We start from the raw sequence: 19,510 nt of genomic DNA, 5'->3' as shown, positions 1-19,510 counted from the left end.
AGGTACTATTTCTGTAATAAAATATGTAGTACTGGAAATTTACTTTTAATATTTAGCACTATTTCTTTACTTTAAAATTATTGTAATATTTAGGTACTTGTATTTTACAGTACTTGATTTGTACTAAATATTTTGGTACAGATAGAATACAATATTCCATGTTTGAAAATCATAATTTTAAGACATTTGAAATAGAAAAACTTTCAAAATGCTGAAAATGTAACGGTAGCAACCCAAAATATGTAGTACCTAAATTTCAAGTACAAATTAAGTACTGTAAAATACAGGTACCTAAATATTACAATAATTTTAAAGTAACAAAATAGTACTGAATATTAAAAGTAAATTTCCAGTACTACAGATTTTTAGTACAGAAATAGTACCTATGCAAAAGTAGCTGTGTATGGTGTATGGTGTAATGGTGTATGGTGTTAGTGGGAAGTTTACACCATACAAGGACTGTAAGCACAAACTAAGAATTATCACTTGTATAAAATAGTTTATCAAAGATACATATGTAATGTAATGTGGAAGCAATTTATTACAAGATTGCTGAATCGATAAAAAAAAGTATTATAAGTATAAAAGAAAAAGAAAAATCTTGTTTGTATGCATTTCAAAATCAAAATGGGATCTAAAACTTTTGTTACTTCTTTTATTTTTCTAATTGGAACTTATTTCGCAAACGGTGCAGGTAATTCATATTCTTTTCTTTTTTAATATACTACACTAAATTTTGCAATCAGAAAAGCATATGTGTACTACAAGTTTATTCCATGATGTTGACTATGTTGACACTGCATATCTTAATCTGACTTCGAGGTTAAACCCTGCAATACAAGTACGTGTTGATCCATTGCTTTTGGATTTTCTAAAAATAAATTAGTTTTACATTCTATCCATTTCTCAATTTTTCTTTCCCACCAAAAAAGGGTTCTGACTCATAATATTAGACAAATCAATTTAAGATTAATGTTGTCAAAGTTCGATAACCGGAAACCATAGTATGTCCATTTCATTTATTTTGTTTACATTCCGTTCCTTTTGTAATGAATTTTTAAATGTATTATTAGGTCTTTCCACCTTTCCGTGGAAAAACCTATTGGATTTCTTCTGATTATTAGGTCTTTCCACCTTTCCACCTTTCCGTGGAAAGACCTATTGGATTTCTTCTGATTATTATTATTATTTTTTTTTTTTTATTCTTCCGCCTAATTCTTTTCTTGCGTAGTATTGATGTTTCAAAAGATGTCACTTAGATATTTGGAATATGATATCGTAAAGCGTATGCACTTTTAAAAATGACCACTGCGTAACCAAATACTTTACGTTGTAAGAGTTATCTCCCCAAACACTGTTTTTCTTGTGGCCACTACTCCTTCGCAACCATAAAAGATTACGACAAATTTATTTTACCAAATTGCTCGTTACATCCTCAGGATGTTCTGTTTTATTTTGACCGAAGCCGTATAGAGACTCCATATGAGAGTTAGTTCCCCTTTTGTATTTGAAATTTTGAAATGTATTTTAAACTGGAAAACCATAAGTGATAGAGACCTAGGGTCTTTTGTTTTGAGATCATTGGTCCAAAAAAATGAAAATTAGGTAAAGGTCAAAGGTCAAGGTCATATTCTAAATTTTGATTTTGGCCTATTTTCACTAATTTTCATTAACCTTATAAGATACCGACAAATTATTTTTACTAAATTGTTAGTTGCGACATGTCGTAACTTATATATTTTGGTTAAAAGGGTGTGTAGACATAAAATGGGAGTTTTTGCCCCTCCTATATTAAGAATTAAACGTAAAGTGATATAACTCATTAACTATACATATTACAGACCTAGGGTCTTTTTATTTGGGGTCCCTGGTTTATGACCTTGAAATATAGGTCAAGGTCATCAGTAAATTTGACGTTCTAGATTTTGACCTTTTCTCAAAATTCATATTTATACATCATTTAGCTTTAGGAACTGACATTTTCAACTGAATTTTAATATTTTCATATCAAAATAGATCCTTATTGGTGGAAAGACCTTCAATTGTTCTCTGAACAATTGGTTTTTAATTCTTTTTGTATTTCTTATTTCATTCAAGGTCGACTTATCTTACAACGAAACTCATCATAGATTAGTTACTAAGTATGTCAACGAGTACTCGAGTACTCGAGTATCGCTCGGTGGTACCGAGTATCAATTACCAAAATGATACTCGACTAATCGGTTTCCTATTAGAATGGTGTTGCTTTATTACGCTTAAACAAAAAACAAGTTGAGAGCGCCTCTTGTGAATTTCAAATATTTCTCAAAACAAGAGCATTATTTTAAGGCTCACAGATTCTAAGCTAATCGTGTACCGTCAGAGCATATATGTTTCATCAGTAGGACTGTAAGTTACCTAACCAAGTTGAAAAATAGCCTTTTCCCATTAAAAAATATGACAAGATAGTATTTAAAAAAAAATAAAAATGAAAAGCATCAGTAAGTTCTAATCATCGCCCCTTTTTATCATTAAATGTATTTGTTTAACGTTCACAAATACTTTTGTTTGAATAATCATTCTTTTACAGATATTAATCAATTACTTGATTAGATTATTGCCAGTCAACATAATTAGTACATGTAGTAAATTAATGAGTCATTAATTATGGTATAAAATTCCCTGGACAATTATGTAGGCCTTAATAATAATGTTGAGGGTTTTATATTCATTAGACGAAGACCCACAATAAATAAAATGGGTACACTTTTGTGTTTCCATGTTGTGAATGATTTACCGAGGAAATACTCGAGTATCGTTTGGTAAATCCGACGGGTACTCGATTTGTTAATCTTCGCAGAGTTGACAACACTATTTTTTACGTCAGACCGACTTTCCGTCTACAAAAGACTCGTCAGTGACGCTCGAAACTAAGAGATCACTATTATATGAGACAAGGTGTAGTCAAATCAGTTCGTAATTAAAGGGATTTGGTGATCTATTGTAATGGATTATCGTAATCAAAGAGATCTGTTAATTCACTTAATTGATTATCGTAACCAAAGGGATCCGTTAATCCATTGTAATTGATCATCGTAACTGTAGGGATCCGTTAATCCATTGTAATTGATTATCGTCATTAAAGGGATCCGCTAATCTATTGTAATTGATTATTGGAATGAAAGGGATTCGTTAATCCATTCTTATTGATTATTGTTATTACAGGGATGCGTTTATCCATTGTAATTGATTATCGTAATTAATTAAGCATCGTAACCTGTAATAAGATCGATGTCCGCACTACATAATCTTTTTTTTTTTATTAAACATAATAAAAACCTTGTAAAATTAGAAAAGTAAATGTTCAAATCGAGATAGCAATCAAACTATATGATTGATGTCGACATAAAACGGACAACAATGCTTCCAATTCTCATTTGGTATGAATGACAATTGAATAAATATTTACAATATAAAACCTATTGCACTTCGAATTGTGGAGTCATAATTTTTTTTTCATACCTTACATGTTGAATTTCATATAATTTATTTCTCTCGTAATATAGTAGGAATTTTGAATAATCATAATTTTTATATAATTTTGCTTTTAAAATAAACTCATAATAATTTATAAACCATGAATCCTATTTTGCATGAGTTATAAGTAGAATAATTTTGTGTTCATTGTTTAAGGTCGTTCAATAACATACAGTTGGTAATTTCTGTGTCATTTGGTCTCTTATGAAGAGTTGTCTCATTGGCATTCATACCTCATCTTCATTTTTTTCATATTAACTCATCAGATCGATACAAAGCACACAAACCCGTAGACAAAAGACAGTGGAAATGACAGGGTACCCATAAATTCCTAATATAACAAAGAAGAATGGGTATGGTTGCCTATAATACAGAAGTGTTATGTAAGGGACAAATAATTGACATAAGTAAATGTTTTATACAGTATATGAAATATTATAAAACTTTAATGTAATGACATACTTTTATTAAAGTTAATGCTTACAAGACGTAGTAACGATCAAGCGTGTGTTTATAAAGCGAACGGTTTGTGTGTATGCTAAATTGAAATACTTAAATGATTACGTATTACTTGAGGCTTCGTTTGGGCAAATAAGGTGATTCGAAGTTTGCAGCAATTTATTATCAAGTTTATCCACCCACCCACCCTGTTAGAGTTGATTATTTTCAATATATTGGTATATAAATGAATAATTTTATATTAAGATATATTTTCTCTCTTTTGATGACTGATTTTGTTTGTGTATTTCATTATATAGATATAGGAAGATGTAGTATGAGTGCCAATGAGACAACTCTCCATTCAAATAACTATTTATAAAAGTAAACCATTATAGGTCAAGGTACGGTCTTCAACACGGAGCCTTGGCTCACACCAAACAGCAAGCTATAAAGGGCCCCAAAAGTTACTAGCGTAAAACAATTCAAACGGGAAAACCAACGGTCTAATCTATACAAAAAAGAGAAATTTATCGTGTAGGACATCAGTTTCAGGAATATCGAATGTATTTAACGGTGCTACACCTGTAAGCAAACGTAAAATACTTATCTGATATTTTACTTAATATCCAATACCTTATACAATGTTATATTTGTTTGACCTTGGCGGATTTGTTTTACTGTAATTATTTACAACGTGACATTAATCAAAAGTGTTTACTGTCGTCCGAGGCATAGATAGAAGGTGAATGAATCAATTAATGTTTGGAAGTTTTTGCTAAATGCGAACAAAGAACTATGATTTGTACCATACAAGTAAATCATAAGTACACATGTTCTTTAAAGTAATACATTTAATAACAATTTATTGTCACATTTACGAAAATTAATGCTTACATTATCTTGTGTGCATTTCAAAATGGGATCTACGACATTTGTTTCTTCTTTATTTTTTCTAATTGGAACTTATTTTGCAAATGGTGCAGGTAATTAATACGCCTTTGTTTTTAATATCCTTCACTTGATTTTGCAGTTAGAAAGGAACGTATTTACTACTAATTCATTTTGAGATAAAAACAAATTGCATTATGATTTACAATTAAGCTAAATATTGTGCATAGTGCGCATGTATTTGACACGTCCATGAATAGTGTCAGTTCCGACTAATAAAAAATAGACGAATTATTTTCAAACTTTTTTGTCTGAAAGCAATAAACATCATATAAGATCCTTGCTATGTCTACTCCGTTTTATTCTTTTTTAACAGGCATTTCTCTTTTAAATGAATAATTCCTTAAATCTTTGCTATTCTAATTTATCTTAATATCGACTTATTTTACCATAAACTTCATCATAGTTTTCTGGCTTAAGTTTGTGTTGACGTCATATCGTTTGGTCATTCAGTCAGGCTTTCAAATGAAAACTTCAAATAAAATATAATAAAGAGTTTTTCTCTCTTTGTTCATTGTAAGAGACACGATTCAGTCAACGATTTTTTTTTAATCCATGAATAATGAAAGGGTTTCTTTTATCTATTTCATGTATCGTTTTATAGTACAAATAAAGGAAACAGTAGTATACTTCTGTTCAAAAGTCAGTAATCGATTGAGAGAAAATACAGATTACAAACTAAAACCGAGGAAAAAAACATAAACTATACGCTTAAACATAGTAAGTACGTGGATTTTAGGATCAAATAAAGTTTTTTATGTATCAATTTTAAATTTATTACACCAATAAAGTACTAAGTTGAAAATTCTATATTAACAATATCTTTTTTTTTCTTATTTTCGAGATGCAAATAGATTGAGAAATAAAAATTAACAGAAAAGTTTAAAACATCTATGTTGCCTACATACTAAAGTTTTTAAAAACATACATATTCTAAAGAAAAAACGACAATGTGACGACAGAATAAGGAACCTATGAAAATATTTTTTGTTTAGTTTTTTATTGTTTTTTTTTTTTAAATTAGCAAATTATGTTTCACTTACATATTCAAAATTAGTTCAAAGAATATAAATATAAAGGTTACAGTGGTGACCAACTGCATTGAATGCCAAGCAATTTGTATGATTTGAAACCCATAACAACGATAGGGGTATACTGTTTTAGTTATATCCGTCGGTAAACCTCTTTATTTCTGTCCGTTACTCTCTTCTGCTGGATTTTTTGAAGCAACTACAAATTTAAAAAATAATTATAAAGCTTAACATATATCGGTGAGAAAACCCGTCTGAGACATGTCCATTTCCGTTGACACAAATATGTTTGATTTTAAACTATTTTGTACGTATGTAAACTGATCTTCGCTTTTTTTTTTAAAGGAAACCACAAATCAGGACCTCTTTTTACTAAAATAATCAAATGATGAAAGATACTAGACTTAAGAACAAATGGTAAAAGATTTTATAGTTCTCGGTTTAATTTTAATTTTTTTACACAATTTAACAGCATTTCATGGTTTTTGTATGTTGTAAATCCAAAAAGAGACGCAGTATAATTGCAAATGAATGTGTCGTCTTTGCACTGTAAATATATTTTTTCTTGATTAATTTTCACTCAATGCAAAATAGAGCTATTGGTTTTAGTAACCCGGATTTGTTTTCTATTATTCGATTCATGACTTTTAAACAGCGGTATACTGCTACTACTGTTGCCTTCATTTAAATACAAAGCTTCATGCAGATAATATAAATTACATCTTGGTATTTGGTACCAATTTCAAAATGTGTAAGCCTAATCATATACATTAATCTTTATACCCTACTTTTTCAAAATGGTATATGTTTACTCAAAAGCAATAGCAGGTGTATAAATGATTAGGCGGTGCAGGTCAATAATTTTCTAATTTCTCTTTATATCTTTTCAGTTCATGAATGGGGATATCATCATGGCGTAGGTAAGTTCTCTGTCTAATTTCTCCTCGTAATGTATACGGGAAGATTATACAATTATAATACACATACACAAAATCCCACTTTTAGATAATTATCAGATAACAAATATACCCTTGACTAGTATATAGTCAAATCAAATCAAATATTTTAATATTTAATATAGAAACTTTTTTTTTTTACAGTTTGTGACCAACATAAAAATGCCTTGTAATAATAACATATATTAACACAATAAACATATATACATGCATATGAAACGTACACAATAAAAACAGCATCAAAATAAATAACGACAAACAAGCTGCTAAGAGTCCCCAGCCCTTAGTTCTAATGACTTTTCAAGAATGATCCTAACTTATTTGTTTGTAAAGGCGTTGATGGATTTAGTAAATGTTTTTGTTTGCTTTTAAATTAAAAAAATCAAATTATTGTTGAATATTTCTAAAAAGAACGGCAACTTAATTGTGTTCCTCCACTATTTTAAACAAGTGACTTTTAAGTTTGATTTCTTATATGCACAGGTGCACACTAGCATTACCCAGATTTTTGTGTCATGATAACGAAGCTATATGCCGCCAAATTTCTGTTAGTGGTGTATTTAATACTGTATTAAAGATCAGCATGCAAGAAACTGTTCATCTAATTTTAAATACACACGAGCATTAGAGGTCTAAACGCCGGACATACTCATCCTAAATAATACTATTTTTTCCGTACAAAACATATATAATAGCAACATGATTTTTTGTTTCGGTTTATATTAGATCCTGCACATTGGAAATACCTATTTTCGACATGTGGTGGAGAGCAACAATCTCCGATCGATATTAAGACATCTAAGGTCAAGACTGATAGACGTCTAGGACAGTTTGATTTTAGTGAGCTAACGACGGAAAGAAATGTCAAAATTAACATTCAGAATAACGGACACACCGGTATGTATTACATATAACAAAGATATATCAACTTTTCATTAAGAATTTAAAATGTGTTATTTATTTGGTTGATATTCATTAATATCATGAGTTTTGTGTTGCTAAATTGTTTTATATACCTTCTTTTTTTATTGTAAGCCTTTGTTTTTGTTTCTTCTTACTCTGTTGCATATATATTCTAGTATATCATAATATGACAGTGCACAGCGAAAAACATAATGAAGTCAAAGCAAGCATAAACATACAACTATCATATAATTAAAACTTCTGGTCTTTGCTTCCATGCTACATTTTGTAATTTATACAATTTTTCAGGTTATTTTCTGTTTAAGCTAGTTTGCAAAAGAAAGTTCTATATTTTTAGCCTAAAATAATAAAATGTAGGCAAACACACGAGCTTTAGAGATCTGAACGCAGGACATACTCATCCAAAATAATACTTTTTTTCTATACAAAACATGTAGTAACACGTAAATCCTTGAACAAGATTTTCACTTGACCAAAATACACATTTTGTATTCAATATTATAAATACGACATGTAACACGTACTTGAATATCCTACATATCCTTTAATTGATGTAAATAATTATACGTCTTGACAACAATCTTAGTGGAAGTCGGCTTAAAGGGTCGTGGACTAAAAGTGTCTGGTGGTGGATTGCCAGGAACGTATGAGGTTGAACAGTTTCACTTCCATTGGGGATCAGAAGATACCAGAGGATCAGAACATGAAATCAATGGAAAACATTACTCTATGGAAGTAAGTAAATTATGACACATTGCATTGTAAGAATACATGTATGTTTGACTTTTGATAATTTAATATTTAATCAAAATTAGACAAACGTTAATTTTAATTGACAATTTGGGTAATTTTGTTTTAATCATTTAACTTTAGTCTGGAATATGGTTCAAATACATTGAAACTTGCAAGTACAAGACAAACGGTTTCTAGACTATCAGATCAAACAGTTGTCGTAAAGGTTTATTTTACAGGTGTTTCTATTCTCAATTTGATTTACGTCGTGGAGTGAGGAACAAATCAATATCGACTTTTAGAATGCATACACCAACGTGACTATTGAAAACTGTCAGTCTTTCGGGAGCGGTTTCATGATTGTATGAGGATAAAATGCGCAAATAAAAACAAAAAACCAACAGTTGTGAAAACGAATCAATTACAGAAAAACCTTTAAAAGCATCAACACTGAAGTGTAACTACAGAAAATAACCGTGTGAGGCATGTTTTTACATGCAATGTCACGTCAGCAAAAAAAAATCCTTAACATGCCAACTTAATAGATACCTGATGTAAAGAATTTTGGAATAATTATAAATAAACTCATCATAGATACCAGGACTAAATTTTATATATACGCCAGACGCGCGTTCCGTCTACAAAAGACTCATCAATCCAAAAAAAATCCTAAAACTGTTGCCAAATACAGCTAAAGGAATCTATGCCTGAGGTAGAAAAGCCGTAGTATTTCAAAAAATTCAAATTTTGTAAATAGTTAATTTATAAATATAAAAATATCAATGATAATTCATGTCAGCACAAGAAGTGCTGACTACTGGGCTTGTGATACCCTCGGGGCAGGGTTTCCGCTGGCGGTCGCCATTTTCGCAATTTGCGAAAAAAATAATAATTGTGGCGATAAAAATTTGTCATTTGCGAAAGAATTTGGCGAAAGAAATATATAAACCGATTTATTTTCCTCCATCTTGTTTATTTACTTTTTTTCGAGTTTCTCGTACTTTACCCGATCAGACAATACTCGGAATTCACCTTGACCTCATTAAGATTTAGACAGAAAATCAATAATCAGCTGATTGCATTTTATAGCTATCGACAACAAAGGACTAATTAATAAAGGTGTTGATTGAATTGTTTCACAAAATGATATGGTCAAATGGCTTCCGCTATAAATGTCACATACAGAATTTATTTAAATCTTTGCGACGCACGTGTTTGAAGCAAACTTTTGACATCTCTCCCTTTAAAGATAGTTTTGAAAAGAAAGCTGTTGTTGTGACGAAAATTGTTCAAAAGCAAGAAAAATCTCCGATTTAAAACTTTAATTCTTTTATCCTTTGACTTTAATAAAGTCGTTTGAGTGACACATGCACGTGTTTCAAGCATAGTTGTGCGTCTCAACTTTTTCATTTACGATGGTCAAGAAAAGAAAACTGTCGTTATGAAAAAATCTATCCAAAAGGCTGGGAACAACCCCTCGAATGAGAGTAACCCTTCAATGTAATGACTACACATGAAATGAGGGATCAATTTCATGTGATAAAAGCTTTTGTTTTGTTGTAAAAATTACTTCTTAGTACAAAAGGGCACATCAGGAAAAATATATTTATGTTACTTGGCGAAAAAAATAATAAAGTGGCGAAAAATATCTTGTTTTGGCGAAAGAGTTGGCGAAAAAAATAATTGACCCAGGGGAAACCCTGCCTCGGGGAAATAAATCTCCACCAGCAGTGGCATCGACCCAGTGGTTGACAAGTGAGAGATTTAACTATCTATAAATCCAGGTTTAATCCACCTGTTTCTACATATAAAAATGTCTGTACCGAGTCAGGAAATTTCCCGTTTGATTTCGGACTTTCCGCTTTGAATGTTCCTCGGACTTTGGTATTTTTGTCACTTTACTTTATTCATATTAACTTAATATGTTGTATTGGCATGTTTGTTCTACCCAATGTTTTTTTTTTCGTTTAGATGCATGTTGTAATGCATTCTGATGGATTTTCCTCTGTTACTGAAGCCATGAATACTACAAATGGTCTTGCAGTCTTAAGCTTCCTGTTTGATGTAAGTTGTACTAAAAGAGAAAACTGTGATTTGTTCACAGTGGAACCATTTAGATAAATACTTGTATCGAAACTGAATCACTATGATTTTATAACGATGATTGATTGCTGGCGACTGCATACCTATTAAAAAAATGATTTAAACAGTTTAACTAGGAACAAAGTATATTTTTTTTTATTAAAATTCGAAAAAGTTCAGTATTGAAACAGATCAAAATGTCGACAAATTAAAGGTTTGATGGAGAAGATATATCAGATAGAAACTTTTCCAATTTTGTCTTTGCAATTTGACATTGTTCAAATGTTTTTGAAAGATAATATATTTTATAAAATATATATGCGTCCATGTAATGAAAAAAAACCACTTAATACATTGGGAATTACTAATTGGATAATAACCTTTTTTTTCAGATTGGTAGACATAATCACAATTTTGACGAGATCATCTCCCATTTACATTCAATAGAACATAAAGGTAATCATAACATAGCGGAAGTGAAATTGTATCACCCCAACGTTCTAATTTCTGGGCGTTAAATTAATGAATATTTCGATTGATACTGATATAATGGGAAATGATCGTCCTTGAAAATCTGACTATTTTGAGTTTTTGATAGCATACAATTATTGAGAATCAATAATGTTTTTGGTAAATGTTAAAATTCTTGTAGATGCATTTTTTAATTACATTGAATGGTTAGTTGTCTCTATTCGAGATAGTTATATTTTCTTTTTTTTCAATTATAAAGAGATAATTTTTTTTGGGAGGGGATTATTGATTAGGAATGAGAGAACATGTCGAGAGGAGAGTACACTTATCCTACAAAACTAGTATTGTTCAATTTGCTAAGATCTTAATCTCAACTGTAGGAATTCGAACATGTTTGTAAGTGCTCTCTTAGCATCACACTTGTAAGTTATTTGAATGGTATGTGATTGTATTTTAATGTTCTCCTCCGACACATTTTAATTTTTGGAAAGTTAATAAAAAGTCCATTTAAAAATTTACCTTTTAATTTACTAAAAAAATATTAAACGTACTAATTTGAGTATGAGCACAAGTATGAATTCCATGAAAAAGTTTTGGTTGGAAACCACATGCGATTTTCAAAATAACACACAGAACTGACCAAAAACGCTCAACCTATTTAACATAAGATTAGAGAAATTGCTGTCTTTTGAAGTCTCTTATTATTTCTTTTTTGTTTAAACAGGTGGACATGTCCAACTTAACTCGTTTAGCATGACTTCGCTGTTCCCATCAACGGATTGCTTCTACAGATACTATGGTAGTCTAACAACACCAATGTGTTATGAAAGCGTTATCTGGACAATATTTAAACATCAGATTTATATTTCAGAGTCTCAGGTCTGTATTTTTTCTTTCTTTTTGGAATAGTGAATGAATAGGCAAATTTGTCGGATAATAACATTAATTTTATGATCAAATTTGTGCAATGTGTTGCTATTTCAATATCGAATTCTGTACTTAATTTTCAACCCAGTCAGAACAATTTTCAATCTAAAAATCGAATGGCCGCCCCTGTATATCTAGAGACATTTTGTACGTGGACATAAGAGTAGAAGATGAGATTTATAGAATATTTCAAAAAAAGGAAGTGAATTGCGAGCGACAATTTTCTTTTTTTGTAATACATATCGCTAATTAATTACAAGAAAACTTTATAGAAATGAGACCTTACAAAATGTCAGGACTTCCTATTTATAAGGGTTAGATTAAATCATGCAAATAATAAAATTTCATTAATAAAAGATGTTGAACCGACCACAGCGCGTATAAGAAAACAAAAGTGAATAGACGAGCAACATTTTATAAAATTATATACAACAAGATCTATATATTCAGCTATACAAACCAAACTGACATCGAGGATTTAACATAAGCTAGAGTTTTCCTGTGCTGGTCCGTATGTGCCAAAATCTCTTCCAGCACGAAGTCACAATTACAATGAAAAAGACAATTGAGATGTTGGTACGTGTCAGAATTCATCTGTATCACTGATAGTTATCATGATGGCATCCGTAAAACGGTTGAAAAGATGAAAAGAATTACTATAAATTATATATAATGAATTAAGGTTTGATATCGAGACGATAAAAAAAGAGGATGAATGTCATTTCTTTTTCATATCCCTTAATTTATTTGTATTTCGAATAACAAAATCAATTTTTTATCAATTCTCGACTGTAATTTATTTTGCAGCTAAATCAATTCAGACATCTTGGGAGAACCCATTTTATTGGAACAGGAGATCTTATTAACAATTATAGGAATCCCCAACCAATGAATCATCGAGTTGTCACCTCCAACTGCAGACGACGATCTTCATGTGACAGTGACAGCAGCGAGGGTAGTAGTGACAACAGCGATGGTAGCAATGATAGCAGCGACAGTAGCAATGACTGTGATAGTGATAGCGACAGTGATAGTGACGATATAAGTATTATCACAGTGTTACACAATTCAATCGACACAGAGCCTCTATATGCTAAAAAGTCGGAGTCTCCAAATGCTAAAAAGTTGAGGCCTAAACATGCTAAGAAATTGGATACGTCTAAAAATGCCAAGAAGTCGAAGTCTAAAAAAGCTAAGAAGGTGAAAGCTAAAAGTGTTAAGAAGTCAAATACGAAAAGTGCTAAGAAGACGAAGACTAAAATTGAGAAAAAGCCGGTGATAAACAGGCCTAAGAAGTTGGAAACCGAAAGCGTTACAATGTCGACGATTAGAATGATACATGTAGATAGTGACAGTTATAGTGACAGTAGCAGTGACAGTGATAGTGATAGTGACAGCTACAGTGACAGTGCCAGTGACAGTTTTATAGACGATACATGGATGGATACATAACTTTTATCATAGTGTCACTAAAAAACATCTCAAATCGGATGATATGGAAGAATAACTAATATATATATATATATATATATGTGATAAAATAAAACGCATAAACATTTCACAGATTATAAATGAATGTATAACTTAAAAACTTATTTATTGTTATAATAAATGAAAATAATGTATGTAATAAACGAATAAAATCTTATTTACAAAACTTGATTTTTAAATAGACCTAAATAATCTATCTTACCGAATTACATATTTCTTCAAGGAGAAATCGTTACTACATGTAGCACACGAGTGTTCATTGTTCAATGTTAAAAAATCATAAACATGATTTCGCATTATCATCAAAAGGCAGTAGCAGGACGGAAAAACGTCTCTGTGAAAAATATCTGAAGATTTTGTGATGTATCACCCCCACCCCCTAAACCAGCCCCCCCCCCTCAACCCCCACCCACCCCCTATTTATAAAAGAAACTACGTGATGGTTGGTGAGCTAAAAAGGGAAATCATCACTGTTTAAAATCATAAGAATATTAAGCAGCGATATATATAAAGATATATCATATACATCTTGATTAACTTGACATGCCTGAACGGACTGAACACAACATAATTGAACAGCGTCTTAAAATCTGAAAAGTATTAACGTTTTTCCCTAACCGTAAATTAAGTCAATCAAGACTTGATCAGACCAAAATATAGGCAACAGTAGTATACCGATGTTCAAAACTCATAAATCGATAGAAAAAAAACCAAATCCGGGTCACAAACCAAAACGAGGGAAACGCAATAAATATAAGAGAATGACAACACAACATTAAAATGTAACACAAACAGAAAAACGAACTAAGCATTAGCAAAATGACCGTTTTAGACTTAAATATGGCTACTAGTGCATGCCGTAATGTTTTGAAAATTGAACTGATTTTTGTTTAGTTTTTCATTAAAATGAAAATAGTGTTAGCAATATATATTTATCAAACTGTTAGATACATGTGCCAAGATGCGACATCACATTTAATTTTCTTTTGAATTGTCTTTATTCAGCAGAGCCTAGGAAATTAATCCCCTTTTTGTTGTATCTTTTTTTTATTTATTTAAATTGTTTTTACAGAAATCCTGTTGCTTACCTGCAGTCTGTTTGTTCTTGTTCATATCTTTTCAGTCTTCAATATCTTTGGTAAATAAGTGCTGTCCTATTTTTCTTGTAAAATTGATATAAAGGGACTGAACGTTTATATTATAGTGAGCATACTATATTAAGATTGTACGGATAAAAAAGTTAAATACAAGAAGTAATAAGTTCGAATATAGTATAAAGTAAATAATGAAGAAAGGGTGTAATGTCCCATTCTCCTGTGGATTTATTTTCCTTTTGAATTTCCATTTAAGGTGGTACCTAACACTACAGGGAGATAACTCTGTAATACCAGCTAGATGTTTTAATTACGTTGCGTTGTGAAGGCAATATAAAGCTTCTGAATGATCAAAATTAGTGTTTGTCAAACTGCTATATAACCAGTGTAATTTTTCTGATAAAACGCTTGGTTCAAATTTTTTGATTTTTTTATATTTTTGTAAAAGGGTCAAAGTAAATACTTTGTCAAAATTTTATGAAAATTAAACGAGCCAAATTGATTTTAGTGTAAGTGTTGGGTACCACCTTAATCAGTAACTGTAAGTTGCATTCATGTATAAATCGGTTTCCCTCTCTCATACATAGACTGATTCTCTCCCTTGAATTATACGGTTGTCAGAGCTAAACAGATATAGGACAGGAAATAACTTGTCTAATAACTGGCCATCATTGTATAACGAGAAAATATTATAAAAAAAGAGTGTATCAGCTACGTCAAAATTTGTCACAAAAAAATATAATTTGAAAAATTCAAATGATTTATGAATTCATGTAGTGTAAATCAGGGATTATTTTTCGAAGGTAGAAAAGGTTATCATCATATATCAATTCTAAGTAATAAATATGACGATTTTGTATGATTGCCCATGAGACAAAACACAAAACGCATAGTCAGCTATGAAAGGTTTAGTAATGACAAATGTAACACAATTCAAACGAGCTAAATACCGGTTAAACGACAACGACTGAATCGTGAGCTCCTGACTTGGGACAGGGGCAAATAGAATGGTGGTCATCCAGCTCTCCCCTAAACATGTGACAGTGGAATTATAGCTAAACATATCAACAAACTTTAAAATTCAGATCGATACAAAGCAGAAAAAACAAGTAACAAAAAAACAGACCGGTGATAACGAAATCAATAGTCATACCAATATTAAGAGTGCACAAGCTAAAAATGTCTCGCATTCTTCACTAATCAATGATATTATGTTGATGGACCTTGATATAAAGCTTTACTACAAAAAAAGGGACGAAAGATACCAGAGGGACAGTCAAACTCATAAATCGAAAATAAACTGACAACACCATGGCTTAAAATGAAAAAGACAAACAGACAAACAATAGTACACATGACACAACATTGACAACTAATGAATAAACAACACGAACTCCACCAAAATCTAGGGTTGATCTCAGGTGCTCCGGAAGGGTAAGCAGATCCTGGTCCACATGTGGCACCCGTCGTGTTGCTTATGTGATAACAAATCCGGTTAATAGTCTTATTCGATAGGTCACATTCATGAAAGGGAAGGAGATTGTAGTTACAAAGTAAGGAACATATCCGATATCATTTGTGAAACGGTTATTCCATAACGGTCAACTAACTCGTGATGGCGTCTGTAAAATTTACGAAGTTATGATTTCAACCTCTTGATTTAAGGTAGCACAATACAAAGATTTTGTCACTCCCAATCAGACAACTTTAAACTGATGTAATTCATTTCATCCTTCTTTATATTTTATAAATGAGGTACCAAAAGAAAGAAGAAAGATTAATCTTTCAAATTGTGATAATTTCATTATGACATAATTATTACATAATTAATTATTATGTAATTAGTTGCTATATTGTGATGTCCACACTTGAATGAATTTAGCTTCTTTCTTCTTCATAGCATCCCAAAATATTTTATATATTCTTGTACAACACAGCTTGACCTCCAAAACTGTGTCTCAGATTTCCAAAAACATCAATAGAACAAATTTTATACCCAATTGAATTTAGTGGACTCTTATGAATTGATTTTGCAAACTTCATTGAAGATTTATGAGAGAATGAAATACAATAGGAAAAATCTGAGACACAGTTTTGGAGGTCAAACTGTGTTGTGCAAGAATCTATAAAACATTTTGGGATGCTATGAATAACAAAGAAGCTAAATTCATTCAAGTATAGACATCACAATATGGCAACTAATTACATAACAATTAATGATGTAATAATTATGTCATAATGAAATTATCACAATTTGAAAGATTAATCCTTCTTCTTTCTTTTGGTACCTCATTTATAAAATTTAAAGAAAGATAAGTGGAATTACATCAGTTTAAAGATGTCTGATTGGGGATGAAAAATCTTTGTATTGTGCTACCTTAATAGCTTCATTGTGAGCAACAACCCTCTATCGAGAAAATCATGATAAGAAATGCAAGCACAGGAATATCGTATCAATTGGGAGATGTATACAGATGCAGGTGCTGCTGGAATGTTGCTACTTAAAAATGGAAAGTTCACAATTGGAAAGCTGAAATCATCTCTTTTGTCGACCCTCATTGTCAATTTCTAGATGTAAGTGAAGATATGAGGCCGACTTAACTGTATCTGTAGTATCCTTTATCTTTAGTTCGATGGGATAAATGCTTTCAACATAGTCACCAAATTTTGAATTATTTAGTGAAAGAACATCATCTTTAAAGTATGATTAAAGAATATTGCTAACTTTTTATTTTTTCTTCCGAAGAAGTTCCTGTATGACGCCAGCCTCATAATGATAAAGAAACAAGTCGGCAAGAAGAGGGGCACGATTTGTTCCAATTGGAATGCCAACAGTCTGTTGAAAAACACGTCCTCCGAACGTAACAAATATGTTGTCAATCAAGAAATCAATCATGATAGAATCAGTTTCAGATAACTTTTTTGTTTGAATCAGAGTTACTTTTACAAAGTAGGATTTATCCCTCCCTAAGACAATTAAGATACTTGTATCTACGTTGGCCATTCTTTTTTTATGAAATAAAGCAATACCAACTCTTTCAATTATCAATTACAACTATCAAACAAGAAATACATGTACAGCTTACAATAATTCAATACAATAAATGTAGTTGACCTAAATTAAAGTTTCAAAGAAATAGACTTAACCAAGAAAACGAAACATTAACCAATTAACCATGAAAATGAGGTCGAGGTCAGATGAACCATGCCAAGCAGACATGTACAGCCTTCAATTCTTATATACAACAAAATATGGTTGACCTATTGCTTATAGTTTATAAAGAAAAACAGACCAAAACACAAATAACAAGAATGTGTCCAAAGTACACGGATGCCCCACTCGCACTATCCTTTACCATGTTCCATGGACCGTGAAATTTGGTAATAATCTAATTTGGCATTAAAATTAGAAAGATTATACTATAGGGAACATATGTACTAAGTTTCAAGTTGATTGGACTTCAATTTTATCAAAAACTACCTTGACCAAAAACTTTAACCTGAAACTCCCACTTTCATTTTCTATGTTTAGTGGACCGTGAAATTAGGGTCAAACGTCTAATTTGGCTTAAAATTAGAAAGATCATATCATAAGCAACAAGTGTACTAAGTTTCAAGTTGATTGGACTTTAGCTTCATCGAAAAACTACCTTGACCAAAAACTTTAACCTGAACAGACGCACAGACGGACGGACGAACGGAAGCACAGACGGACAAACGGAGCCACAGACCAGAAAACATAATGACCCTCTACTATCGTAGATGGGGCATAAAAACTTAACACTTAGTAATGAGCTGTCATGAAAATGTAAATGAGGTCAAGGTGAAATAAAACCTGCAAGACGGACAGGTACATCATAAAATATTTTCATACACCAAATATAAATGCATGGGGCATCTATATACAAAGTATGAAACACTTTTAAGAAGTCAACTTACGCCGCCGCCGCCGGATCACTATCAATATGTCGAGCTTTCTGAGACAAAAGTCACAGGGTCGACAAAAACAATATTCCAAGTTCTAATTACAGTGTTTAATTGGTAACCTTTTAGAATAAGTTTATTAACAGGGTCGATAAGCTCAAATTTACTCTGATCGTTTATTAATTTCCGTGATAAGTAAACAACATCTCCGTTAAAATCAGGGTGTGATTGTGCTATCCTGTTTGAAATATTAAAGTTTTCTACAGTTTCATTTGTATAGTCCAACTTCCGAACCAAGTCTTTGTACATGTAGCTATGAAAGATTTAGTACAGGTTTCAAGTAAGTTGTGAAAACGAAATCAACGACTTATCAATTAATCAGTAAGACGGTGCCACAGAAACTCTTGATGATTTAACAATATAAAAAAAATGTTTATAATTGTCAATAAGACAACTATGCATAAGGGACAAAATGACACAGCAATTAACAACTATTGGTCACCATATGTAGCTTTCAACAATGAGCAAAGCCCATAGCGCATAGTCAGCCATAAACATGATAAAGAAAAAACGTTTTCCCATACTTTCTATGAACATTTATTTAGGAAAATTTAAAATATATTTATTGGTTGCGGTGAAAACATTCGCAGAATCTGAAAAATACCAAAGTATTAAACGTACAGTTAGTTATACAGATGTATTCGTTTTTGACACAAAATTATCATATAGAGAAAGAAAGTCTTACATAATAAAACATACACACAAAAAAATCCAGAGTTTAATATAAGATTATGTTATGTTACCTTCATTAGGCACGCTCAAGCCAAATGGAATGAAATCCAACGATGCATTACTATGACAGTATATAAATCTACAAGATAAAAATTAATGAAATGATGTATTACTATGAGAATACATGAAAATCTACAAGAACAAAAGAAATCCGATGATGTGTTACTATGAGAATACATAG

General features: G+C 31.2%; 1 protein-coding gene across 2 annotated transcripts; it reads left to right on the top strand.

Moving 5' to 3' along the window:
• The first annotated feature begins 615 nt into the window (after positions 1–615).
• On the top strand, positions 616–13,670 carry LOC139527516 (carbonic anhydrase 13-like). 2 transcript variants are annotated; one of them, XM_071323020.1, is made up of 8 exons: positions 616–694; positions 6,827–6,856; positions 7,619–7,789; positions 8,403–8,551; positions 10,520–10,612; positions 11,023–11,086; positions 11,826–11,980; positions 12,836–13,670. In XM_071323020.1, the coding sequence occupies exons 1-8, from the start codon at positions 628–630 to the stop codon at positions 13,478–13,480; spliced, it is 1,374 nt and encodes a 457-aa protein (XP_071179121.1). In that variant the 5' UTR covers positions 616–627; the 3' UTR covers positions 13,481–13,670. The 2 variants fall into 2 exon arrangements, with proteins under 2 accessions (XP_071179121.1, XP_071179120.1); XM_071323019.1 differs by lacking the exon at positions 616–694 and adding an exon at positions 4,833–4,940.
• Positions 13,671–19,510: the final 5,840 nt, after the last annotated feature.

The sequence above is a fragment of the Mytilus edulis genome, chromosome 6 (genome assembly GCF_963676685.1).
Source record: "Mytilus edulis chromosome 6, xbMytEdul2.2, whole genome shotgun sequence".
NCBI lineage: Eukaryota > Metazoa > Mollusca > Bivalvia > Mytilida > Mytilidae > Mytilus > Mytilus edulis.
The sequence above is the reverse complement of the archived record's forward strand: the minus strand, read 5'-3'. Positions and strand labels throughout refer to the sequence as shown.

Bases quoted from the DNA above. Each gene is read 5' to 3' on its own strand.
- LOC139527516 (XM_071323019.1), top strand. From the start codon at position 4,844: ATGCTTACATTATCTTGTGTGCATTTCAAAATGGGATCTACGACATTT. The intron at 4,941-6,826 runs GTAATTAATACG...ATATCTTTTCAG, and splicing joins TTATTTTGCAAATGGTGCAG to TTCATGAATGGGGATATCAT. The intron at 11,087-11,825 runs GTAATCATAACA...TTGTTTAAACAG, and splicing joins ACATTCAATAGAACATAAAG to GTGGACATGTCCAACTTAAC.